The sequence below is a fragment of the Chiroxiphia lanceolata genome, chromosome Z (assembly GCF_009829145.1).
Source record: "Chiroxiphia lanceolata isolate bChiLan1 chromosome Z, bChiLan1.pri, whole genome shotgun sequence".
Taxonomy (NCBI): Eukaryota; Metazoa; Chordata; class Aves; order Passeriformes; family Pipridae; genus Chiroxiphia; species Chiroxiphia lanceolata.
The window spans coordinates 69,897,217-69,923,382 of record NC_045671.1 but is presented as its reverse complement, the minus strand read 5'-3'; the positions used below and the strand labels follow the sequence as shown (position 1 = coordinate 69,923,382).

The 26,166-nt window shown below is 45.0% G+C and overlaps 1 protein-coding gene across 3 annotated transcripts in view; it reads left to right on the top strand.

Annotated features, from left to right (window-relative positions):
* Positions 1 to 26,166, top strand: part of ABCA1 (ATP binding cassette subfamily A member 1) — a 90,379-nt gene that overhangs the window by 42,598 nt on the left and 21,615 nt on the right. For all 3 annotated transcript variants that reach the window (XM_032676850.1, XM_032676847.1, XM_032676849.1), the window contains exons 6-18: positions 1,517 to 1,638; positions 5,669 to 5,860; positions 12,981 to 13,067; positions 17,542 to 17,782; positions 18,362 to 18,501; positions 18,740 to 18,856; positions 21,746 to 21,934; positions 22,781 to 22,986; positions 23,079 to 23,255; positions 23,785 to 24,007; positions 24,364 to 24,585; positions 25,185 to 25,389; positions 25,930 to 26,043. In XM_032676850.1, the coding sequence (XP_032532741.1) occupies positions 1,517 to 1,638; positions 5,669 to 5,860; positions 12,981 to 13,067; positions 17,542 to 17,782; positions 18,362 to 18,501; positions 18,740 to 18,856; positions 21,746 to 21,934; positions 22,781 to 22,986; positions 23,079 to 23,255; positions 23,785 to 24,007; positions 24,364 to 24,585; positions 25,185 to 25,389; positions 25,930 to 26,043 (2,235 nt within the window). The remainder of the gene's footprint in view (positions 1 to 1,516; positions 1,639 to 5,668; positions 5,861 to 12,980; positions 13,068 to 17,541; positions 17,783 to 18,361; positions 18,502 to 18,739; positions 18,857 to 21,745; positions 21,935 to 22,780; positions 22,987 to 23,078; positions 23,256 to 23,784; positions 24,008 to 24,363; positions 24,586 to 25,184; positions 25,390 to 25,929; positions 26,044 to 26,166) is intronic.

Genomic DNA, 26,166 nt, shown 5'->3' with positions numbered 1-26,166 from the left:
GCGGAGCCTGTGGATTCATTCCTCCCCCCGGCGGCTGCTCCGCCTGCCTCCGGCCGGGAAGCAGAAGTGGCACCCGAACCACCGGTCCCCCTGGTACAGCTGTTCTCTATAGGACGAGGGGGGAAGTGCAAACTCTTAGTTCTCCCATGTCATTACGTTCTCTTTAGGGCTGGCTCGTTGTTTCCCCACTGTTTGCTCTGGGCTGCGTGTGTCCTCCTTTCCTAGAGTGGTTAAAAAAACAACAAAACCTTGCTGGTTTTGTCTTAGCTCAGCCTGGAAATCTTCACCCTGGTAAATCCTGTGGTGCTTGCTCTCTCTGCCTCCTCCTGGCATAGCTGCTTTGCTCATCGCTGCTTGTTTGCAGAATCACAGAATATTCTGAGTTGAAAGGGACCCACAGGGATCATCATGTCCAGCTCTTAAGTGAGGCCCATAGGGGGGGTCAAGCCTGCTGTCTTGGTTTTATTAGCACCATCATGAAGGTACTAGTGTCCTCTATCTCTTAAAGAAAATACCAAAACACAAAAAACAAAAAGCAAAAAAAAAAAGAAACCCCCCCCACCCACACACACAAAAAAAAGACAAAACCCCAAAACCCAACAGAAACAAAGAAACACACACTCCCCCCCAACCAAACAAAAACCCAAAACTACCCCCCTCCCCTCAACTGAAAAAAGTAACCAAACCCAAACCTCTAGAAGAAAACCCAAAACAGTGTTTGAGGGTCAGTTTCTTAAGATTCAGGTTTGTGACTTCAGTAGTGTGCTTGGATTATGATTTCCCTATGGTTCCCCTCTTCTGTGATGAAGACAGGAATTTGTTTTAAAGCCAGGAGATGAAACACCAATGGCTTGAGAAGCTGAAGCTTTTGGGAGAGAAAATGGAAAAAAATCCTGCAAATGTTTTTTTAATTCCAAGTGGTTAAGATTGTTTGCTAGATCTTTGTGCAATTCTGTATCATACCTGTGTGTCTGCATATGTCAGACTTAGAAATTTGTGGTAAATCTACTATTAACATAATTGACTGCGGGATAGTAAATCCCTGGTGGTCCATGCACCAGCTCAGTCTCATGTTCTGTAACAACACAGGGATTAAGTGCTCATGCTGGGTTTCAGCCCAGATCAGGGGAAAAGCTTGGTGTATCTTACTTCTGTGTACATATGTGCAAATTGAGCTGAACTAATGATGTTAAAGGGAGTTGTTTTTAAAGGTGGGTTGTTGGGTTTTTTGTTGGAGTTTTGATTTTTGTGGGTTTTTTGGGTTTTTTGGGTTTTTTTTGTTTTATTGGGGGGTGGGGGGGAGGGGGTTGAGGTCAAGACATCGTGAATTGACATTTCTGAAGTGTGCATAGCTTCGCAACACTTTGCCAGCAGCTCGTCTTTTCCCTTTGTGCCATGGTTTGTGTAATTCCCTATCCTCCATTTGTCAGCTTTGCTTTTCCTGTTCAGAGCTCTCACATGAGTTTCCTTTTGGCTTTACCCTGACCAGAACGTTGCTTGTTTTGTCGCTTTCCAGACTTAAAACTTCGGGATTTCCTGGTTGACAATGAGACGTTCTCAGACTTCCTCCACCATAATGTGTCCATGCCATCATCTGCAGTAGAGGAGTTACTGAATGCAGAGGTCAACCTCCAGCAGGTAAAGAGCACTTTCAACCACTAACATAATGCTTGTCTGTTGTTTGTTTAGCCATAGTGCCAAGATCCACAGTGCAGAAACCCTCTGAGATGGATGTTGTACAAACACAGAGGAAAATGTATTCCCTGCTTCTCTCTTCCATCCTGCCCTCTCAATTTACTGTCTTATTTGATTGTAAGCTGTAAAAGGATGCTGGGAACGCATGGGCAAATGTTTTGGTCTTCTTGAGATCTCAGGCTAAACTGAATTTCTTCTTTCCTTTTTTTTTTTAATGTAAGTAAAACATTAATTAGGTTGCTTGTGCTGTTCTAACTGTTCGGTCACTCAGCTTGGACTGGAGCAGGGTTTCTATGTGCTGCTCTGCCTTATAGTCCTGTGCAGCAGAAGGAGGCATGCTTTTAGGTTTGTGGCCAACACTTCAAGACAGACACATTGAAAATTATGTACTACAGGAGTCCTGATATCAAATGAGACTCCTGAGCGCTCCCATGGAGCCGTAAATACAGCCAGTGGTGACAGTGGGCTAGAGCCCCTGTCTTATGATGGCTGTCTGCCATTTTCAGGTTCATAACATGTTTTTTTGCTAGGCTTGATGCATTAGTCCACCAGCATCCTTTCCAATGCAGAAGTCAGAAGAGACTTCCAAAGGAAGACCCATGGTTCTCTTGAGGCAGTGCGAAAGATGGTATGCAAAAGGAGAAGGAAATCCATTCTGCCTCCCAACTCCGTATCAGATCTTTTCATTGAAGTGGGGTGGATTAATAGTCCTTTTAGTCTTTGTTTTCATGTAGTTACAGATGCTGTCCCGCTTTGCACAAGTTGTGTTGTTCTTCAGTAAATTCTGCCAAGCCATCTGTTTTAGTGCAGTTTGATAGTTAATCCTGTAAGTTAAGGATATGTTCCACTAAAAAAAAGTGGAAAAAATTTCTTAATCATTTTAGGGTGCAAGTTTTGTTTTATTTGAAACTAATTTGCCTGAAAGTCAAGCTAGATTAAGACAGAATCATGGTACGGATGGTTCTGGAAGGATAGCTGGAAGACTTCAGCAAGAGCAACATAGTCATTCTTCCGAAGCTGGTGGAGAGGCTTTTAAAGCATGCCCAGCTCTCACACTTATGTTGTGTGACTGCCACGTTGTATCGGTTGTACAGGGCAAAGCCAGTAGAAGGAGAAAAAAGCTTGGCTTTCATCTAAATAACATGTCTGAAGGGCAGTCAAGGTGTGATTGGTCAACTAGTTCTTCCTTGAATGGTTTAAGCTGTGTTCTTGTTTATGTAATTCCCTACCTCATTCTGCTAGGGCACTGGGAGTGAGGCTGTGAAATCTTAACAGTGTTTCGTGCTCAGGGATGGCAGGGAGAGCTAACAGGGCAAGAGGGCAGTAAGCTTCAGAGCAGTGGCCCACCAGATTTTCTTTGAGCACTTTTCTAACACAGATGGTAACTAGAGATGTAGAGCTCTCTCCTCCTGCAGAATGACTTTATCTGAGTCACAAAATGGACCCCTTTTGATTTTGTGGGAGATCTGGGTTGGAGATCTGACCTCGCTGCTGAGCTGACTTCAGTATTAATAGGCAGTAGTTATTAGATCTCTGCCTGAGTGGCTCATATGGAAGGGCCTATGCAGAGTATGCAAACCTCTCACAGGAAATATAGCTGCCTTCTGTGGTCTGTTTGTGTCCTGGGGTTGTTCAACAAGGCAGGAAGTTATGATATGCTAGCAAGTAAGGAACTGAAGTCACCAAGGAGATGGGACTGTTCACTGGGCATGTTGCTTCATGGGGCAGAGTGGCTCAACACTGTGTTTCTCCAGTAGTGGCAGCTGAGGGATTTGGAAGGCTCCTGGATCAGCCAGGCAGCTGTCTAACCAGGTCTAATATGCTGCTGTTGTCCAGGTGTGGCCAAACAGCTCTTATGTGGCTTGGAGGCAGGAGTAGGTCCTGTCCCTCCAAAAAGTTGGAGGCACAGTGAGGTCCTGGGCCAGGGCTGCAGCATGATGTATTGAATAGCAGTGAGGAGTAAATAACAATGGCCAGTGCATATTCTGCTTGGAGCAAATCTCCTTATTTCATGAAGCAGGCACACTCCCAGGAGAGAATGACCTGTGAACACAAAACAATGACCTGTGACTACTTTCAGACACCACCCTGGCATTTTGAGAGTCCTTAGGGGACTTTGTCACTTAGGATGTATTTTTGCCTGTTGAAGATGCCATGAGTTCAGATGACTGCAGATGGTTAGAGAACTGGCTGGCTTAGTGTGACTGGATGTTTTAGTTTAGAGTGGATGAGCAGAGCCTTAGATTTAAGGTCTTGTGCTGTGGACCTCAGCATTTGGAATGGGCAGCTTCTCTCCAAAAGAGTTTAAAATCTGAGTGAAAAAGATGGGCATACTCAGGATGGTGGAAAGGTTGGTCACCTTCAGTTTTTGTGGGTGAATGCTGAGACACTAGGAGACACTGGTTTTCTATATGTCCATGCGGGGAAGCTGGTTTAGACTAATTCCAGGTCTCTGGAGTGTTATTTCCATAGCCCATGAATATCTCCTTTTCAGCACAGCTATAACACTGGTAATATCTCTGCTGGCAAAAAAACCCAAAAAACAACAAACCAACAACAACCAAAAAAACCCCCAAAACCCAAACCAACCACCCAAACCAAAAACAAAAACAAAGAAAAAAAAATAAAAAAAAATTCCCCCCAAAAAACCTCCAAAATTTTTCAAAAGTCCAGCTTTTTTGATGAGAGAGAGCTGATTTATTCAGCTGAGTGCCCGGCACTGAAATATCCTATTTTTGGCATATGGACACAGACCAGACTTAAATGTTTGCACAAGTGTTGCGTTAAAAATCTTCTGCCTCTTCTGTCGGTTCCATTTGCTTGTTTTCTGAACGTAATGTGCTTTTTTTCCCCAGATGGTTGATACCCCTTTGGTTTTGAAAGATGAGAAAGTTTTCAGACTTACCAGCGCTGTTCAGGAGCTGGTAACTCTTCTGGGATGTAGATCAATCCTCCTGAGTTGTTACTGGAAACTGGGCAATGCATGCCAGGTATTATTAAAGAATAGAAAGAAGAAATGAAGTCTAAAGCTATTGTTACCTGTGCATGTACAATAAAATTGTTCCTTCTGTCTAGCCCCATGGCAAACAAAAAATTCTTGCCAGCGGTGGATTCTGCATTTTCCTTGTTTATCACCTTTATGAAGTGTGCAGCTTTTTTGAGATGGACCTGTTTGTTGTTCAGCGAGCCTAAATTCTGTAACTAACCTGATTAGAAGAATCTAGACTGTAAGGTCTGAAAGGGTCTGATGGTAACACAGAGGGATTTTATCAACTTCTTTCATTAATAAGGTGGTTACTTGGGGGTTAAGAAACATTATCGACAAGCAAACCATTACCTTAAGTAGAATTTGCCTGTGAGGGAAGACTCTAGAATCTTATCTCGTCTGTTGCAGCCAGTAAGATAACTTTTTTTCATTGATATGTTATCTGCTCAAAAACACTGCAAAAGGTTTGTCTCAGCAGTTAGTGAAGAGATATTTTAGAGCTAAGGGAGAAGATGGTTCTGATCCAGAACTACACAGCAAATGTGGCTGGCAGAAATGTCTGAGGAGTTTGGGACATAGGTCTTTTGCCCTTCACATACATTTGCCAGACTTGTGTCTAGTCACAACCCTTGTTTTTGTCTCTGTGGCTCAGTTCCCAGAAGACTGAAGGTTAGGCAATGCATGTACCCTTGGTTGGAGGAAATGGCTGCTGGGGAGGACAGGATCACTGCTGCTCTGTGCGTGTTTGTGGAGAAGTGAAGAGAGACCTTCCTCCCCCAGGACTTCTCTCCCATGTTCTTCAGTGGGGAAACGTTTTTCTTGGAACTGAGTTGTGTATGAGTCAGGGCTGTTCAACCTGTAGAGAAGAATGCCCTCTTACCTCTATCTGGAAATGTTATGAGTGTTTTCTTTTGTCTAGGCAATAACCAGTTTTTTGCTTGGAGTCTTATTTGAAGGGAGACTGACATGCCTTCCCCACTTTTCTAGGTCATTGTGTCTGGTTATCGAATGCGATTGCGAGATCTCTGCAATAACTCAACGTCATCTGAATATCTTAAAATCCAAAATCAGACGGTGGCCATGGACTCTGAAGCCTTAATTTGCACCTTGTCAAAGGAAAAACTCCATGCAGCTGAGCAAGCCTTCCGTGCTAACCTGAATCCTTTGAAGCCCCTTCAGGTGAGTTCACTGGTCCTACCTGTGAGAGTCTGTCATTGACACAGTGGCATTTTCCAGGGCTTTCAGTCTAGGAACTCATTCCTACGTTTCCAGAGTGAACATTGGCAGTAAGAAAGAAGAAACATTGTCTTTATTACTGGAGTGTGAAGAGCATTGCTTCTTCCTGTCATTCTTACCCTTCCTGTTGCAGTCTGCTACTTGTGGAGCATAAATGTGTGTGGTCTGCAGTTCGGTTTGTCAAGAGGAAAGTGTTTATGCTGCATAGTAACAAACAAGCTTTTGGTTGTCCCTGTGTTTTAGTCAGATGTTGTGTCTTGACTGGAATGGGCCTGGATATTAGACCACCTTGTGCTGAGTGCTAAAACCATTGCCCTCTGCCCTTAGCATGAGGCCACTGAGAGCAGAAGTTTCCAGCCACTGATAAGCCACAGCCTTTAAACAGGTTTAATTTGTACAAACTAGAGTCAAGTTTTAATGTCCTGTTTCAAAAATTGACCAACTGAATGTGTTCTGGATCAAGAATTTGTTGAGCTTCAAGAAAATACATTATTTACAGGGTAATTGGAGGCTGGAGCAGACTTGATCTGGGAAAATCTAGTGATGTTTTGCTACAGATCCACAATATCTGTGATATACAGAAGTCTGAGGAATTCAGTGCTGGAAACAACAGTAGAGTGAAGAACGGACCACAGAACCCACTCTGTTACCCACTAAAACAAACATTCTGTTGTCTGCTGTGGAAGAAATAAACACTTCAGCTGTGTGAGTTTTCAGATTTGATGAGCCTTTCAGGACTGAGAGTCATGTACCCCTTGCTTGGCTTTGTCCCCAGTCAAAGAGGGTCATTATCGAGTACTGGAATCATGTGAGTCTTCTGTGCAGCATGTAGTGGTCAGTGACTTCTCTCCACAACTCATCTTCTGTTTTCCATGTGTCCTCCATCTGCATTTTTTCTTTCCTTCTGGAAGAATAAGATAATCATAAGCATGAAAAGATGAGGTAACAGCATTAAAATTGTCCCCATAACAAAGATGGGCTCTTTAGAGAGGAATGGTTATATGCAGTTTCTTGTCTTCAGTTGTATGTGTGTGTGCACATCTATACATATGTTGCTTTAAGCCATTCGATGATGCTAAAATTTTGGGGTCTGAAGAGGATGAAAACAGCCAGCTGTTGTACCACTCAGTATTGGCTTTCTGGGCCCTGTGGAGACTCAGTCTTGCTTTTCTCCTTTATGGAAGTTCCTGCAGGATTACTGACAGAAGTGGGTACTGAGTGGGTCTGTGCCATTAGGTCTGTGTTGGTTGTTGGTGAGATAAAGCAGTCATAAACCACTCTGTGCCACTTGGCAACAGCAATATAGATTTAAGACATTTATGTGCAATTGTAGGGGACTTCTGAGAAGCTGGCTCATTATCTTGTCTACAAAGGGAAAAAAAGCTGGAGTACAGAGGCCAGCAGTTCTAAACCTGCTGTGTGTTACTGTCTGGTAAAGGCCCACAGTTTTTCTTAGAAAAATGTCACAGCGTACCATCTAGTTAAACTGCTGTAATGCATCAGCGAGTGAAATAAAAACTAACTCACTTCGATGTGTCTGGGCAAAGCGAATAAATTAACTCTAGGATCACGACCAACACGTTTGAAACTTGTGTCTCTAAAGACCAAAAAGTGCGCTGACCTGCAGTAACATCTTTGAACAAAGAGAGAACTTTCTGTTCACGAACAAAGGAGGCTTTTGACACAGCTTATTGAAAGCACTGTGTGTCAAATCTTGGGCATGGACACTGAAGATAGCTTGTACCATATCTACTACAGAGTCTGTAAACCAATAACAACAGTTTGCCCAGAGATTAATTTCCCCCCCCTCTTAATCTCTTTGATGTACTTCACAGCAAGTACAATAAGTACTTCAATAAGTAGAGTAAGAGCCAAGTCAAGTGCAGGTACAACAGCAATTTGGAGGCAGGTTTTTAGCTTGTGTAATGGGACCTGGGCTTCACTGGTTGCACCATTTTGTGACTTATGGAGTGGCAGCATCTTAGTGCAAGTAGGGTAGTACAAGGACTGGAAGCTGTGTGCAGGAACTGTGTAAATTCAACAACAAGGGCTTGAATAGTAAACCAGGAGTTTGAGCCCCTCAGATATCTGTGCAGTAAAGTGGCTGTGGTTTCTTGAACTGTCTTAATCCTGAAGACTTCAACTCCTCCTTGTTTCTGTCCCTGTGCATTCCTCTTGTTATTCCATCTACAAGATGATGGCAGTAAATTACATCATGGAATTGATCCAAGAGGCACCTGACTGGTTGCTTACACAAACATTTGTGCTGAAACATGAAGAGGAGGGTGCAATATTGAGAGTGCAGTGATAAGGGAGTGTGTGCATGGCCTGTGACCCTGATGATGACTCCTGATGACTTAAAGTGTGTGTGCATTTGAAGCCTCAGAGAAACTACAGGTGTTCTAGGTAACTCTTGAAAACTCAGTAATTATTAACAAATTATGGCTTTAAAAAAGAAAAGTGCTTGCTTGGTGAATTACTGGAGCTGTAAATGTCACAGCACTGTTAAGGACTTTTTTTAAAAAAAGAAAGGCAAAAAATAAGCACTTTATATACCTGTTCATCAGTTCTATCCTGAACACCTTGAGTGTTGCCCCAAGTGCAGCGGTACAGTTAAGACAAAGAAGAACTTCTAGTTAAAATTTTCCACTAGGATTTCTAGCTCTGTCACTCCTCCTTTGTATTATTTCAATTTAGCCTTCTCTGAGGGATGAGAAAACAGAGCCAAGCACATAGAGGCATAGTAGGAGGGTTAAAGGGTGTCTCCTTATTCTTTTTTTTTATATAAGAACCTATTTGAGACAGGGTGTTTAGACCAAAACCCAGCAAAATATCTGGAAGTGATCGCAGGGCAGCAAGGCAGAGGATCAGCTTTCCTTCTTCTCTGGGTGTTTCAAGAAGTCAAATTCCTTTTTCCAGGACCCACGTCTTAGTCTGCGTTCATTCTCTGAAGCCTTTTGACCAACAAAAAGTACTGTGGGACACGGGACATGTTGTACAAGATGCGGACACATCTTCTCTTTTTGAGGTTTGCCTTGTGCTCTGGGTGTAGTGAGTGGGGCTGAGGTAGGAGGAACAGGTTTGAGAACGACAGTGAAGCAGTAAGACTGCAAGCACTCCAAATTTCCTTTCCATCTTTCTCCCAGTGGTAGGCCAGCAGTTGTCCCATGGAAGAACTACAGAGTTTGGGAAAGGTTAGCAGGAGCAATGGCATTAAGTCCCCACCCATCCCAACACAGTCCAGTGGGACACCTCTGACTGTCTTATATCATAGAAATACCTGTTTAGATTTGCCTCTGCAAATTCTCCCCAGTTTAGAATATGATTTGAGGGGGAGGGGAAGGTTTAATGACAATTCAAATTCATCCTGTAAGATTTCATCTCTGCAGCACTGCCTAACAAGGGCTTTGCCACGCTCAATTCCAGTGAGTAATAAGCCATAAATATGTTGTGGCTTGTGTACTGTAGTGGTCCTTGAAAGAGTGTGGGTGAGCACATGAAAATCCAGTTGTTTTTTCTCCCTTCGTAATATGGGTGGTATTTTGTCAAAAGGTTAGCATGAACTAAGTGTTAGATAATAAATGGCTTTTAGAAAAGGTCTCTTAATGTAAATATGTGCTGCAACTGAACTTGTGGCTTTCCTTGCTCTTTTGAGAGCGTTTTCAGTCAAGCACAATGATATCATCCTTTTAAGCAGCAGTAGTTTGGGACTTCTGGGAAACAAAAGCAGAAGCTTAAAGCACATGATTTTTCTGCAGAGGCCAGTAAAAAGTTTCTGCTGAGATCAGTATGGAGTTGCAATAACTATTTCAAAGCAAATGTGGCAGAGTGGTCTTTATTAAGCAGAAACAGTTAGCTGTATGATGCAGACTGAATTTTGGTGGAATTTTGTTATGACTTTTCAACACTTTAAACACATGCACTCTCATGTATGTTAGCGAATTGGATTTTTCCATCCCCAGTAAGTCTCAGGTGGATTTATTCAAGGCTTGTCTTGATTGTGCAGTCAACTCCAGTCATCTCAAGTATTTTTCACTATTATAAATCTTGTAGCGTGCGCATAAGAGCACACAAAGTGTGCTTGAGGCACTCTGTGCCTCAAGAGTATTATGGTGTTGGCTGCCCCAGAAGACAAGTCTAGTGACTTGCTAGCTGCTAGCACAGTAATCATATAGGGCAGTTGTGCTCAAAACCTGCTAGAACTTTGTCTTTCCACAGTGTGCCTAGAATGGACAGTCGATGTTTTTGCAGCGCTTCACCAGAACATGAGTCATTGCCCCTCAGCCCCAGGATATAGTGCAGACACCTGCTAAAGCCAGTCTCACAGTAGGACCAATCTTACTGAAGCTGCCCTGAACCATCTAGAGGTTTCTTATTTATGGAGTGATCTACTTAATGAGCCCCTACAGAGTTTTATATTGCAGGGAAAAATCAGTGACATGCTCATCTGTTCGAAGAAGACTGGCCCCTGTGACTGATTTTTGTCATTGTCTCTGGAGATGACTTGTGAGGGGCTTCTTGAGTGGGCTTTAGCGTGCAAGAGGTGGTAAAGAAAATAAAATTTCCTCCATGTCAATGATACCATTGCAAGTTATGGTGAGAAATGAACTTGAAGTGATGTGAATTTGTTAGGGAAGAAAGGTCAGGGTACTGTGGTGTGAAAGGATAGGAGGCTGCTCCTCATGTTTCAGGGGAAGGTTTGCAAGCTCCTTGAATCTCCTAAGACTGACATACTGAGTCAGGACAAAGTCTTGTTAAGCTGAGTGTCATCGAGTGATAGCCCTTAATGGAGGCATGTGACAGAATGCAGCCATGGGGCAAATATGTAATAACATTTCCTCAGTGTAAAGTCCTGTACTTCAATAGCTTGCAACTCAGACTGTGTCAGCTACTGCTGGGATCTTGGTTTTCAATAGCATTTGGTAAGATTTTTGCGTTTAATGAGTTCTTCTAAGCCTTTCTCAAACTCACAATACCCTCAGCATTGCATGATAGCTACTGATTTTTTTTTCCATTTTGACTAAGTTGCATATGCAGAAGCTTCTTTTGGTTTTGTTTTAAACTGGTCATTTCACTGGAAGCCCTCCAGTCCTGTAATGTGAGGCATAGTGAAAAATCATCCCCAGTTTCTATTCTCCATCCCACTTATAATTCTGTAGACCTCTCTCATAACCTGTGTTTGTCCTTACAGATCCTATTGGAAGAATTGTGGTCTATTGTTCTTCCAACGAAAACCGTTCTTGCCTTGAATCACACTTGTGGCCTTTGTTCCTTCAGAGATGGAGAACCTAAAGTTGCACGTAGTTCTTGAGAACTAGGACTGCAGTGTGGATTTATATTGATGTTGATCTGTTTTATCACTGTAATTCTAAGATCTCCCTTTCTGAGTGGCACTAGCTCATTCAGAGTCATAGAAGCATATCTTAAGGTTCTTTTCCCTATGTACTTTTCTTTGCAGTACCGAATTTTGTTTGGCACTTTGTAACAGTGTGTCAGCATGAAGTTGTTCGCTAATCCTTTGCAATTGGATTTTGACTCTTCATTGCTCTGAACCAGTTAGTGTCATCAGAAAACTCTTCCTCATCCACGCTGTTCCTGAATCACCTCTGAATGCAGTGAGCAATACAAAACTATGTAGATTGATGAGGTATATGGAGCTGAACAAGCACATCTATTGTTATGTAGGAACCTAGGACCTTTTACATCTGTTGCTGAAGTGGTAGAGCAGATATGTAGCTTTGGTATCTGCTAACTGAATTTCTTTAAATGTGTCTTGAAGGTCTAAGCCTGTGGGAATTTTGAATTGCTTTTCTTCTACCCCTAATGATGTGGGTTTTATTTATCCAAACTTTAAGGACTGTGTTCATTAGAAATCCACAGAGGTTAGAGAGACCCTCCCTGACTTTGCAACTGGCTTTGGAGTGAACACTAACTGTGCACTCAGAAAAATTATCTAAGTCTTACATGTCCCAGCAGATTAGCAGAGCAGTGCCCATTTACGCCAGCTGATGCTGACCAGGTCTTAGCAGCCTCCAGCAGATCAATTAGAATAAGTGAAAGCCTCCAGGCTTTGTTTCAAGGAGTTACTCCAGGAAAGATGTGAAAAGGAAAAGATTCAGCTCAAAAGTTGTGTGCTAGAATCAAGGGCCTTGGCTGTTCAATGTGTCACAATGCTGTAACTTCGGTATGCTTTCAGACGCCACAACATGTGGCTACTAATGTGAAATCTTAGGAAATTACTTTAATCTTCATTCCCTTGAAACAAAGATTGTGTCTAAATGTTTCCATTCATGATAATACAGATATGTGAACAGAAGGGCAAAAGAACCCCACAAACCAAAATCCAGGCCCGCTAGTTACATGTAGAGCAACTGGAAACAAGGAGTTATCTTCAGTGTAACTCCCTGCTAGAGCAAATAATTTCCTGAAAGCTATGCCTCCCTCTTCCAGAAACCTGTCAGTCTTGCTCTTGGTGAATGGTGCATGTCAGCTGTTTCCTGGAAACTGGTTGTTTTTAAATAGGCCGCTGGTTTAGATAAAAAACATCAAGGCCCGATGGGGGGAATTGAATAGTGCTGATATACACTGCAGTAAGGAGTTCTTTGTATGTGAGCTGGTATCTGTGTAGTCTCACTGAAAACTTGTGCCTACCAAATCACTTTGACAATATCCTCCGTTGTACTGACTTTGTGCATCCCCTTCTTAGTACTGGCTTGCAGGATTTCAGGTCTGTCCACATGCTGTGCTTGCTTTGTGACGTGGAATGCAAGTCATCCTTTGCACTGTTAAGCGTGTGTGCATGCATACAACGTTTTATTGGTATGGTTCTGGTTATGGCATCTGTACCTAAACCCGTGAGGAGGGAAAGGAGTGATCCTATCACACTGCAGGGTGCAGATGCCTGAGGTATTTTAAGTTCAAGGTTGCACAGAAAGCCAGCTCTGCCTTCCCCATCAAGAAAGTTGCTGTGTAAGCAGTCCTTACTACTCTGTACAAGAATGTTTGTAAGAGTTTAATAATCTTTGTGCAGTAACTTTTAGTTTCTTTTTCTGTCTTCCTGCAGAGACAACTTTCTTTCAATTCCTCCTTGTGGGATCTATCAGAAACTGTGGAAACTTTGAGAGAGAGCATTGGGAAGCTTGTTAAAGAGGTAAGGAGCACCTTTGTGTCACAACACACTACCATTGTGATGAAGTTGCTGTCTTAGCCTGCCATGGAGCACAGAAGCACAGCAACTCTTAGAGCAACTCTTCAGTCAAATCCCTGGCTTGTTTTGAAAACTTTGTCCATCCTACAGCTGTTTTGCCATCCTACAGCTGTGTCAGTACAGGCCGCGCTCTCTTTGCAGCGCCTTGGCACTCCCAAGTTACAAACACCATAGCAGGAGTTCAGATGTTTTCTGTAGTGGTTTGCCTTCTCAGCAGTGGCACAACTGTTACCCTTGCAGTACATCTGCTGCCTAGCAGTGCCTTACAAGCTGGGTGTGGAGGCTTTTCACTCTGCTTTTTTTCCACTCAGTTGCCAACCGTGTCAGGGTTATTACTTGGTTGTATCTACTGTTTTTTGGGTGCGGTTAGGGTATGGCATGTGGAAAAGATGTTGTGGCTGTTCTAATCTAAACTACTAGCTGTAGGCTACTGTTGCCTCTTTGTCTAACTAGCTTTTTGGGGCAGAGATTGTTTTCCAGTGTTGAGGGGCACTCGGCACAACACTAAACATTAATAGAGATTTACAGAGCCAAACTGACATTCTCGAGACTGCCAGTATTTGTTTTTGCAGGTGAAACGATGGATCAAGAAAAAAAGCCCCGCGTACCTTAGTGTGAGCCAGAAGTCCAAATCTGGCGGGGTGGGGGGGTGCTGAGCCAGAAACTTACCCTCGTTTTTTTGGCTGGCTCTGACTTTGAAGTGCTGCTATTAGTCAAAAACATTCTCTCCCTGGAGCAGAAATCACAACCATCTAAGCTAAACAATGCCGCCGCCTCCATCTAAGCTAAACAATGCCGCCGCCTCCTCCTCCCCTTCGCTACCGTCTTCTGCATCAGAGCAGGAGAGCTCAGCGGCTGTGAACGGCAGTAACCTCTGAGAGCAAGCACAAGAGCGGGTCACTTCAGGTTAGCATGCGCCTCACTCCCACGGAGGGGCAGCTGCCGGGAGCCTGCGCCGTGCCAGCCAGCAATTCCTGGCACACATCCTTCCCCGAGTCCTCCAACCTGCCTCTGAGTCCCATTTGCATTGAAATTAAGACTATTCCAGGATCAGCTTCAGCTAGGACCATGGCAGAGCTTTTGCTGCCACCAGGGAGGCTGCCCTTCAGAGTTTGACTACAGCTGTTTCCTGTTACGTCACTTCAACTTGCGTGTTGTGTTTTTTTTTTTTTGTCTGGGATAAAAGTAATTGAAACCATGTGATACTCAGTTTGCTGATGTGGACGAAAACGTCCCACAGTAACGTGCCTTTTGCTTGGCAGCTGCTTTGGGTAGGACTACCTTTTATTTTGCCCTACTGCTCTGCAAACAAAGGCAGCTTTTTGCCCTGTGTACAACATGAGCTGCTCCAGATGGCCTGACCGAAAGTTACTTCTTATTGTCTGTCAGGCAGATTTCTGTGTGAAAAGGAGGGACTTGCTCCCTTGTTTCAAAGGGCAGCAGCTTGAGGGGGTTGAGAGAACTATTGTTTGTGCCATGTCTAGGAGCCTTTTTTGCAGGGAATTTTTAATTAGAAAATGGTCTGAACAAAATATTTGTCTTGGAGTGTGGGGGTTGATTGGATATGTGTCCTTGAACTCTTCAAATCAAGGTCCAGGAAGGCAGATTAGACACCAAGAGCAAGGGCAACTATTAAGAAACACTTAGGGAGCCAGGTCTGATGTCTGGGAAAAGAAATAGCTTACTAACCCTTTATACATGAGATGCTAGTTTCCAGTGGTAAAAAGAGCAACTCTGCATGTAAATTGTGAAGTTGCTGGTGCCAAAGATGAAACAAAGCTCCTTGCTCAGGCTGTTTTAAAATTATATGTAAAAATATATTTGCCAATGCACTCCCTCTGTAAGATGATTAACACTTCATATGTTCATGGGAATTAACTGCACTTCCTATTTGTGCACCTTTGCCCCTCATATTTTGGAGTTTGTGGTACTTAGCTAAAGCAGTTGACTTTTTGCTGAGCTAAAATGAGCTGTTTTGCTTAAGGTATCAATACTCCTCAAGGGGTCCCTCTGAATTGCACTCTGAAACTGTAACACGTCTGAAATACAGCCTTGGCCTCTTGGGTAGGGAATCGTCAAATCCGAAAGTCCACATGAGCATGTGTAACAAACAAAGGCTGTTATATGACACTTTTTTTCCATCAGTGTCCCACGATGGTCCTGTCAGTCACCCTGAACCTGTGGAGTCAGGTTGAGTGGCACCGGGGTGCAGACAAAGGCAGCAGTGAGGAAATGAAAGCACACTTGAACCAGTCACTCTGGACACACGTACTGAATCCTCAGGCTTTAGCTGTTCTCACAGCTGTCTTCCATCAGATCAGTGTGTCATGTGTTTTTAGGCAGCTAAAAATAGAGGCTCCTTGTGTAGATGACACATAGTAGCTGTAGTTTAGCATAAAAGAATTTTTGTCCAGATGTTGGCACATCCAGAGGATGCACAGTACTGCAGATGAACACAAAGGGTCAGGTTTGCTTCCCTCTGTAAGGCCAGAGACTCTTGAGTGCACTTTGCTTGGGTGATCTTGGATTGAGTTGTTCTAGCACACTGCTGCTTTCAGCATTGTTGCTGGCTGGCTTTAGACTTGGGTTACCTGCATTTTATTTAAACAAAGGTGACAGAACCAGTACACAGTGAGCAAAATTGGCAAATGGTCTTTGATTGACTCCGTCCCGTTTTCAGAGACAGTAACAGTTGGACCACAGCATCTAAAGTTTGTTTCTAAAATGCAGCTTGGTGAGCAATTACAAGTAGGTGTCTCAGCAGCTCTCCTTGCCTTTATTAGTGCATGTGGCTGTTTCGGGCAGCATGGTAAAAACATCCAAGTTAATGTCACCTGATATTTCATAGCAGTCAAGAAATCAGTTAAAATGCTAGAAAAGATTTAAAATGCCTTTTACTGTTTGATATGGAACACAGATGTAGGCTCTTAATCTCCAAAAAAAGGATAGCAGAATTGGAAAAAAACATTCAGAAAAGGGCAGTTAGGATGTTTAGAAGTGGAATGACTTTCATACAAAGAACAAGGGAATAGGCTGAGACTGGACAGCTTGGCAAAGAAACGAGCTGGGGATATGACAGAGGCCTATAAAGTTGTGTGGCACATGAAAGAGATAGGAATGGAATGTTACCTGTCTCTTCCACTAAAAAAAAAAGAAAAGACAATGAAAAAGGACACCAAATGGAGCTAACCATAACCAAATTAAGGAAGGGGAGAGAAGGTTCTTTTGAGTGATACGGTGATGTGTTGGATGTTAAACACTTGTGGATGTTCAAAACTGTAGGAGCTGACCATGGAAGAAATTCATCGAGGGTTAGGAAACAGAAGTTCCTGGAGCTGAAAATAAATGGGAGCTGGAAGGTTACTTGGTAGAAGTATCCTACATTCTTGTCTTTTTCTTATTTTTTCATAACATCCACTTACCATCACCATCACAGAGGTGTTGTTCTTGTGTCTTGAGACAAGGAGTCTGAGAGCAATGCTCCATTGTAGCGTGAAACCAGTACTCGGGGAAGTGGGTTGCTTTTCCTCCTGTGGTGAGCTTAGCCATACCCAAGTATGGCCACATTAATGCAGTGAGTGTCTCAGACTGAGGGCCTGGTGCTTTTATTCATGACACATTGCAGACACATTGTCTGGCTTATACCAGACAAATGAGTCTGGAGGTACCAATTTTCCTGGCTGGTTGTGTGTTGTCACCCCAAGCGTGGTGCCAGATCAGCTGGGCAGAAGATTCCTTGCTGTGGCTGGCTGCATGCACGGCTTGCACTGTAATCAGGCTCCAGGCTGCAGCAGGGCTTGTTTTCAAGCATTTTCTGGGAATGCTGTTGATGATGGGACAGGGAATTTTGGGGGCAGGGATAAGCGATACCAATCTGAGTGGTCAAACTGGCTGCCAGGTGTAAATCAGTGGAGGCTTGCTGACCTCTATGGAATTGTGCCAGGTGACAGTGCTGTGGCCTGCAGCTCACCCAGCCTGCGTCCCCTGAGCTATACTCACTGTGTGTTGTTCCTTTAATCCCTGTTCTGACTCAGTGCACCCCACCCCACCAGTCCTTGTGAGGGGACTCCACTGGAACGTGAGCCATTGTGCAACTGGGAGGAGAAGCAGCTTCCATGTGAGAGGACAGGGAGGGCAGGGACCACCCAAAGCACTGGGGGGAAAAACTCAAGAGTAAAGAACTTGGCAAGGATACATTCCAAGTGCTTGCACAGAAGAGACTTCCTTCTATATTCTCCTGCTGCAGAAGGGGGGGGGGGAATGTTATCCCTGGTCCTTACCCTTGGTGTTGTGTTCAAGGGCATTCTCATCTGTTCAAAACCAGATGTGTGATTTGAAGGAGCACAGCAAGACCTTCTCCTTTCATTAATCCTGTTCTGTACTTGCTTCCATTCTTTTCTACCCTCTTCCCCTCCAGTTGCTGACTATGAGGAGCTGGAGTGACATGAGGCAAGAGGTGATGTTCCTGACCAACGTGAACGCCTCAGACTCCTCTACACAGATCTACCAGGCTGTGTCACGCATCGTGTGCGGCCACCCTGAAGGTGGAGGGCTCAAAATTAAATCCCTTAACTGGTATGAGGACAACAATTACAAAGCACTGTTTGGAGGCAACAACACTGAAGATGATGTAATTAACTTCTATGATAACTCCACAAGTAAGTGTAACCCTGGCGTGGCCCACGGTCCCGTCCGTCTGCTTCATGGTTGTCACCACTGGTGTTTCCCGAACTTCCACAGACGAAAGCAGGTGGTCCTGAGGGACAGTATGCTCTGCTGTTTCAGAAAGGCATGTGCATGTCATCTTGCACATACCCTTAAGTTCAGGGAAGGTGCCAACACGCAGAAATTCCCAAGGCCCTTCTGGAGTGTCCACAGAAAGCTGTGCAGTGGGCTTCCTTCGTGGGGAGAGGGAGCACAGTCATGTGCAGCCTTTGGAAATCTGTCCTTTTTTGGACAGATTTTGCTTGTGCAGTGCAGTGGGGTTGTTGGGAGCATTGCAGAACTACTACTGTGGCTCTTAACGATGGAGGTGAGCTGGTTGCTCCATGTTCACTGGGCAGGCTTGGATGGAAAGGGGCTTTTTGTGGAGCTTTGTGGTAGAGGAAGGGTTTTGTGTCTGAAAAATGCTGTGCTTTCAGTTGTGACTGTCCTTGAAGCCCACACAAGTGGGGTTTATGCTTTCTGCAGTTGTCACTGTGCTCTCCAGCCACTCACTCTTGTGCTCTCTTAATCAGCACCCTACTGCAATGAGCTAATGAAGAACCTGGAATCCAGCCCGCTTTCCAGGATTATCTGGAGGGCTTTGAAACCCTTGCTGATTGGAAAGATCTTGTACACTCCAGACACACCAGCTGTAAGGAAGGTCATGTCTGAGGTAACTATAGCCCTGTCCTCTGATATGTAGCACGAGCTATGTCTTCTGGCTGTGCAGCTGATCTGGTCTAGTTATATTGGGCCCAAACACAAGCCTAGAAAGGACTGCCTGCAAAAGCAGAGCCTCCTTAGCCTCTCACCTCCCATGCACTTACTCTTGAAGGCTCAATGCACCCTCTAAGCCCACAGTGGGTCTCTGCCAGATTTTGGAAATAAACTTCCTCTCCTCTTTGTGACAGGTGAACAGGACATTCCAGGAGCTGGGTGTGTTTCGTGACCTCGGGGGAATGTGGGAGGAGATAAGCCCAAAGATTTGGACATTTATGGAAAGTAGTCAGGAAATGGATCTCATTCGGGTCAGTATGCTGTCCTTGCCAGAACCACTACTGTTGTTTTTTACAATAAGTGATGAAATATTTATTTTAGATGATGCTTCATGGTCCTTCAGTGCTGGATTGGGCAGATAAATAGTATGGATGGGACCACTTCTCGAAACAGATTGTGATTGTACTAATGCTACATTATGCTTGACATTCCTTCCTTCACGTAACAATCTCCTGCAAATGGGAGTACTGCACGTTTAACACCTGTTTCTAATCTGCCTCTGTTGGGAAATGGATTGTTTCATCCACAGCATTGCCCTAACAAGTTATGAGTACATCACCATGGTCCCTCACATGGAGCTCTGAGGGGTGGAGCTTTGCACCCTGCGCTGATGTCTTTGGAAGCACAGCAATGTAAAACTGGGGTCGAGCAACTGAGGGACAGCTGTAGAGGAGCTTTTCCAGCGGTCTCTGCAAGGCAGCTGGTTGGGTATCACAGTGCAGCCCTTTGTGTACAGAGACCTCCCCAGGTCCTAAAAGCCTTGAAATTCTTTCCTTTTTTTACTCCAGTGTAATGCTGTGCTGAATAATCTATGACCTGTCCTGTTGTACTTTTTCCGTGAACATGACATACTGGAGTGTCAGCCTCCTGTACCTCTCTTGGCTTTATGAAAGTTAGTGCTGTAGAGGTGAGAACTGTGGCCACTAACTGTAAGCTGAACAGTTTGTTGCAGAGTTCAGGCAGAAAGTCAAGGTCCAAAACTTGGATTTGCAGTCATGTCCTCTGAAAAATGAATGTTTGTGGGGTTTTTTGTTTGTTTTGGTGTTTTTTTTAATGGACCCTGTGCTTTTCTGGTTTTCTGTTTTGTGTTGCTTGTTAACTTTGCTGTCTCTGGTAGTTAATCCTTGATCTTCCTAGTAATCTCTCTTCTGTATTGGTGTAGTAACAAGAGTTCCTTTGTTGTCACCTGTTGATGATCACACAAGCAAGAGTACTTCACTGTTAGTGCCCAGGCAGCTCCCAGACAGCATCCCACTCAGTTAAGAGGTGCAGCACAGATCATTTGCACCTTGAGGACCTGGAAGTGCTGGAGCATTTCCCAGGAAGGGCAACAGAGCTGATGAAGGGACTGGAGCACAAGTCTTGTGAGGACCAGCTGAGCAAGCTGGGGTTGTTTATACTGGAGCAAAGGAGGCTTGGGGAGACCTTATTGCTCTCTACAATTACCTGAAAGAAAGTTGAAGCCAGATGGAGGTTGGTCTCTTCTCCCAGGTAGTAAGAATGAGAAAAAAGGACTTCAAGTCGTGCCATGAAAGGTTTAGATTAAATATTAGGAAAAATTTCTTCACTGAAAGGGTGGTATCAGAACATGCTGTCCAGGTGGTGGAATCACCATCCCTAGAAGTGTTCAAAAGGCACTTGGCTGTGGTACTTGAGGACATCACTTAGTGGTGGGCTTGGCAGCGCTGGGTTAATGTTTGATCTCGGTGATCTTAGAGATGTTTTCCAGATTTAACAAGTGAATAAACTGAAACAGAGTTGCCTGTTTGTGGGTGCTTTCAAGAGGGAGATAGGTCTTTTGCTGGTTGTTAGCCACTGAGGCTGCTATGCTGCTGGGTTGACCAGTCACCATCTTTCAACTTTCTGGGTTGTACAATCTCTTTGGCATATTTCTTCCTGCTGAAGTACAGGAATGTGCTTTGCTTGCCCATCTCTGCCACTTCTAGCTTGATGCTAATGTGGCTGCTCACTTCAGGAAGGACAATATGTGCCCTTAGAGTTAAGGAGCTTTTATATGGGCACTGAACAAGATGAGGCTGAGCCACTTCCCTGCAGGCGTGGTGTCCTTCCTGCTGGGGATGGTGGCATGAGCTAACCTTGGGAGGCCAAGTGAGAAGAGAGAGAGTATATCCAATCCCTGTTTGCTTGGATTTCCTTTTTGTGTGTTTTCCTTTGCTAGCTTTGTCTGTTCTGTTTCTCCAGTTTGCAGTGCTGTTTTTATAAGTGTGTGACCCACTACTTTCTGGTTTGAGGGTAACAGCAGAGCATGGGGAAGCTCTCCCTGCTTCATTTTTTCTTGGGGCAGAAAATCCATTTCCTGTTTTTATTCATAGGGATTTTTGCAGTTTTTTCTCTTGTGCAGGCTTTTTATATTTTTTTTTTTCCTCATCTCCCTGACTTCAGTTCAACTATGTCCTTTACAATTAATGCTCCCTTCCTGCCTGGCTGTATATTGTCTGCCCAGTGGACTGGTGTCTGCTTCAGTGACAGGCTGGAATTGCACTTGTGTGACGTGTTGAGCATACAATAGCCTGTCCTCAGAAAATGAAAGTTAAACGAGGTGAAAAGAGCACTGTCCCAGCCAGGAGAACAAAGGCAGTTCATCGTGGCTGTACAGGACTCCTTCAGCCAGGCCTGGTGACACAATAGCAAAATATGTAAGAAAATCACCTGGCCTCTGGTGCTGGTATTTCTGCTCAGCACCGTGACAGTTGAGCCGTCTTCCATGCCCCAGTCCCTCTCCATCCCAGCTAGGAGCAGAAGCTTAGCAACCGGCATAAGCTGAGTGGGTTTCTGCTGAGCACGCATCTCCTTCCTCCCTGGTTTGCATTTGTAGGGTGCAGAGCTGTGCATGGCTCTCTGCTGCCCTCTCCTTGGGAGAGGGGTGGCAGGACGTGGAGGCAGCCAACCAGCCTGCAAAGCACACCCGATGGTGTAGCTATACCTGGGGAGGCATGTCCTTCACAATGGGAGAGTGAGAGGAAGGACCCCACTGTGCTGATCCTCTCAGTATGACAGAGGGCCTCTCCCTGCACCTTTTTAACAGGTGTTTTCCGTGGTAGCACGTGTTTTCATTATGAGAGGGAGATCTAACATTAATTCTCATAAGTGCTTCTCCTTTGAAAACGAAATATCTGCAGACGCTGCTGAAAGGCAAAGCCCTCTGGGACCTGCACTTGCCAGCATCCAACTGGACAGTGGAGGACATTGCCCGTTTCCTGTCAAACCATCCGGAGGACTTTGGGACAGAAGATGGCTCTGTGTATACCTGGGTGGATGCCTTCAATGAGACAGACCGGGCTATCCAGACCATCTCCCGCTTCATGGAGGTGAGAACCTGCTACTGTGAGAAAGAAGCTGGGGGGATGGCAGGAGCTTGATCTCCACCCGTGCAGTGGGGTGTTCTGGAAAGGGAAGTTCCTCAGTCCATTTTCTGAGCACTACCAGGTGTTAGCAGGGCTCAGTAAACAGTGTATGAGAAAATTATCATTTATTCAGGTGCCTATTATAGATGTAGGGACCTAGCTGTAGGCCTTGTTCTTGAAGCTTTTGCTTTGGCTCCTGTGTGTGGTTTCCTGCCCTCCTATTATTCGGTGACTGAGAGTTGCTGCTGTCTCTGGCAGTGTGACAGCTCCTGTTTTGGTCTGGGGTTTAGCTGGGGACCACAGTGAAGCCAGCAGCTGCTTTAAACTGAAGGAAGACAGCAAGTAAAAAAACTAGTTCTGCTTGTTGCCTGATCATCCTGGGAGATGAGTGCAAACAGAAACAGGCCATGGTCTGTCAGGGACCTGGTCCAAAGCCTTCAGGTCTCTCCGTGATATTTAGAGGCTTTGAATGACTGGTTTATTGGTAGAAAAGGAACTAAGACTGTATATGGAAACTTGGATGAGGTCCTGTAGGTAATGCTGCTAGTGCTACCTAACCTCTTGTACAGAAAATACCTTTGCTGGGATATCTATCACTAATAGGTGATCATCAAGCAGGCAGAAGTGACATGTCTTGCAACTTGCTGGGGTACTATAACCCATAGCAAAATAGTCCAATACTGTCTCTTCCTTGGGCATGGAATTACCATTACAGAGTTCTCCTTTTTTTCCTCCATCCCAAATGTAAACAAAGTACATTCTGGTTTAGTAATGTATCCAGTAAATGCTTCCAATTCTGCTCCTGTCTAGTGTGTCAACTTGGACAAACTGGAGCCTGTGGCCACAGAAGTCCGGCTTATAAACAAGTCCTTGGAACTTCTGGATCAAAGGAGATTCTGGGCTGGCATAGTCTTCAATGAAATAGCTCCTGACAGCACAGACCTCCCTCAACATGTGAAATACAAGATACGCATGGACATTGATAATGTGGAAAGGACCAACAAGATCAAGGATGGGTGAGCCCTGACATCCTGCCCGGTGAATGATTTATTATGACAGATGTGGTGATGAGGATTTCTCATGGAAGGGTCTTGTTCCCTTGGTGCAGGTACTGGGATCCTGGTCCCCGTGCTGACCCCTTTGAGGACATGCGCTATGTCTGGGGAGGCTTTGCCTATCTGCAGGATGTGGTGGAACAGGCTATCATCAGGGTGCAGACAGGCACGGAGAAGAAGACAGGAGTTTATGTGCAGCAGATGCCCTACCCGTGTTATGTGGATGACATGTATGTATGCAGGCTGCTTCGAAACCTCCCAAGGGGAGCAGTTCAGAAGGCATGGGCTCTTGTCACTCCTCAGGCATGGTTTATGTCCCTGTTATCAGTGAGGAGGCAATCTCCATAGTGTTCCTAATCCCTGGAATTAGGGCGCACAAAGTACGTTCCTGAGGTGTGACCATATCCCCACACCTGATGCAAACAAAAATAACACTGGGGAAAAAAGCAGACACATATGCACAGGAGAGTGGAAAGAGGACACTTGAGGGCAGTCCCCAGGCAAGGCAGGTCTTTGTATCCGCTCTTCCACCTGGTGACAGTTGTAGCTCCAGCTCCCACTCCTAACTAGCGATGTGCTCCAGACCCATCAGCCTCACCTCATGGTGATCACGCTGGTCCTGTGCCAGGCTCTGCACATCAGCTGCTGTGTGCAGTGAAGCCCTGGCTGTCACCATGCTCTGATAGCCCTGGAGTGATACCGCAGTTTCAGTGATGTTTCTTACTGTGCTCTCCTGGCCCTTTTCCTTCACTTTCTCAGATTTCTGCGTGTCATGAGCCGCTCCATGCCCCTTTTCATGACACTGGCCTGGATCTATTCAGTGGGTGTGATAATTAAGGGCATTGTGTATGAGAAGGAAGCCCGGCTGAAAGAGACGATGAGGATTATGGGACTTGACAATGGCATCCTTTGGTTAAGCTGGTTCATTAGCAGCCTCGTCCCTCTCCTGATGAGTGCAGGACTGCTGGTGCTGATCCTGAAGGTGAGTTGTCTGGTTTTTCCTGTGGCAGCAGACTCTAGAGCCTTTAGACCCTGCTTAAGCAGTGGTCTGCACTGACACACTGGGGAGGAGTTAATGGTGTGTGTTGACCAGTCACGTTTTGGGAACAATGTTCTGGAGCAAAAGAGGACTGAGTGGCTGAAAACAGCAGGAGGGGATGTAGTAGATTCAGTGCTCTTGAAAAGATGCCTCTGGTACTGCCCCACTTCTGGGAAAGCTGTTGTGCAAATTGCAGGAAGCCCAGCTTCCCCTGAGCAGCAGCTTTGCAGGCTTGCTTATAATAAAGCTGCCTCGGAGAGCTCTTTTAAAGCCTAATGCACTTGTTGTTCTCCTGCCAGATGGGGAATCTGCTGCCCTACAGCGACCCTAGTGTGGTGTTTGTTTTCCTCTCGATCTTTGCCGTTGTGACCATCCTGCAGTGCTTCCTCATCAGCACAGTGTTCTCCAGGGCCAACCTGGCAGCTGCCTGTGGGGGCATTGTCTATTTCACCCTGTACCTGCCTTACGTGCTGTGTGTTGCCTGGCAGGACCATATCAGCTTCTCACTCAAGATTTTTGCGGTAAGTCTTGATGAAACAATCCTGAGTACTGGGCCTCCACCAGTGTGACACTCAGCAGCTCTCTAGCTGGACTCTGTTTGAAGGGGGAAGGTGGCAATGGGAGGATAATTTCCAGTGTAAGAGACTACCAGGGCTGGGCTTGATGAAGCAGTTCACTGAACCTGCTAGAAGGTTCTGGGAGGGTTTTGTTGGCTTTGGTAGTAGAAGTAACACAGCTGGACTAAGTTGCCTTGATCTCTGTATGCTGTGTTGCTGTACCACAAGATATGCAGGCTGAAGGAACCAGCTTCCTTTCCTCTGCACAGCACTTTTTACCTGTCTGGAGAAGGTGACTGTCAGTGACCTGTTCCCTTGCATGAAAATCCGAAGAGTAAGGGAAAGAAAACAATCAATTCTGGAGGGAGGTCTAGCAGAGATTTCAGGACTTGCTTGGAACCAAGACCAAATATGCCATTCCCTCTCTGCAAATACAGTGATGCTCCTTGTAACTCTGACTTTTCACAGGGATGATGTCCCTTAGCCTTGTACTAGAACTGAGCTGCCTAGCTGGAGAGTAGATGTGAAAAACTCAAATGCGTGTTTGTGCTTCCCATTTGCAGAGCCTGCTGTCTCCAGTAGCCTTTGGTTTTGGTTGTGAGTACTTTGCACTGTTTGAGGAGCAGGGTGTTGGTGTTCAGTGGGACAACTTCTTTGAGAGCCCATTGGAAGAAGATGGCTTTAGCATCACCACATCTGCCGTCATGATGCTCTTTGATACGTTCCTATATGGAGTCATGACCTGGTACATCGAATCTGTCTTCCCAGGTGAGGTGTGCTTCTGAGGTTTGGTCGTGTCTTCAGGCTTTTAAATGAATCCTTTCACCCTACTCGCTTGCCAAGGTGCAAATTTGGCCCGTTTTTAAGCAGAGCTGCAGAAAGGTCATGGAGGAAAACCACAGACCAGCATCACAGCAAAGTTGTTTGCTGTTAGTGGCGAATGTTACCCACCACTGAAGTGTGGCCCCATTGTGGCCACAGCTGAGCTAACCCCAGGAGCTTTGCTGTACTTCAGCTGTTCCCTTCACTGAAGTGCTGAGTCCACAGACCCTGCTGCAAGGGAGAATTTAAGAGTATCAGTGCTACATGTGTCACTTAGCGCCTTCCAACACAGCACACTTTAACCCTAAAGTGAAGTTAGATGTCTCTTACCCAAAGTCTGTCAGTGTCTTCATCAAGAAAGATCTCTTCTTAGTCCTGCCTCACCTAGAGGCTTACTGGGGGTGGAGTACTTTCCTTCTTGTCCTGAAAGCTAATAAAAGAAAAGGGACAGATGCAGTCAGGTTCATGTAATGCTTTTCTTTTTAGGCCAGTATGGGATTCCCAGACCCTGGTACTTTCCTTTCACAAAGTTGTATTGGTTTGGTGAGGAACCACAGGACAGGCAGCAGCCTCATCCTGATCAGAAGGGATCTTCAGAGGGTAAGTGGCTGGACAGAGAGACTTTCTGAAGTGAAGTGTTCTTGTCTGCCTTTTTTAAATGAGTCTGAGGACAGCAGGACTGGCATGGCTAAGGTGAAGTGGATTGTCATTTTGTTATCACAG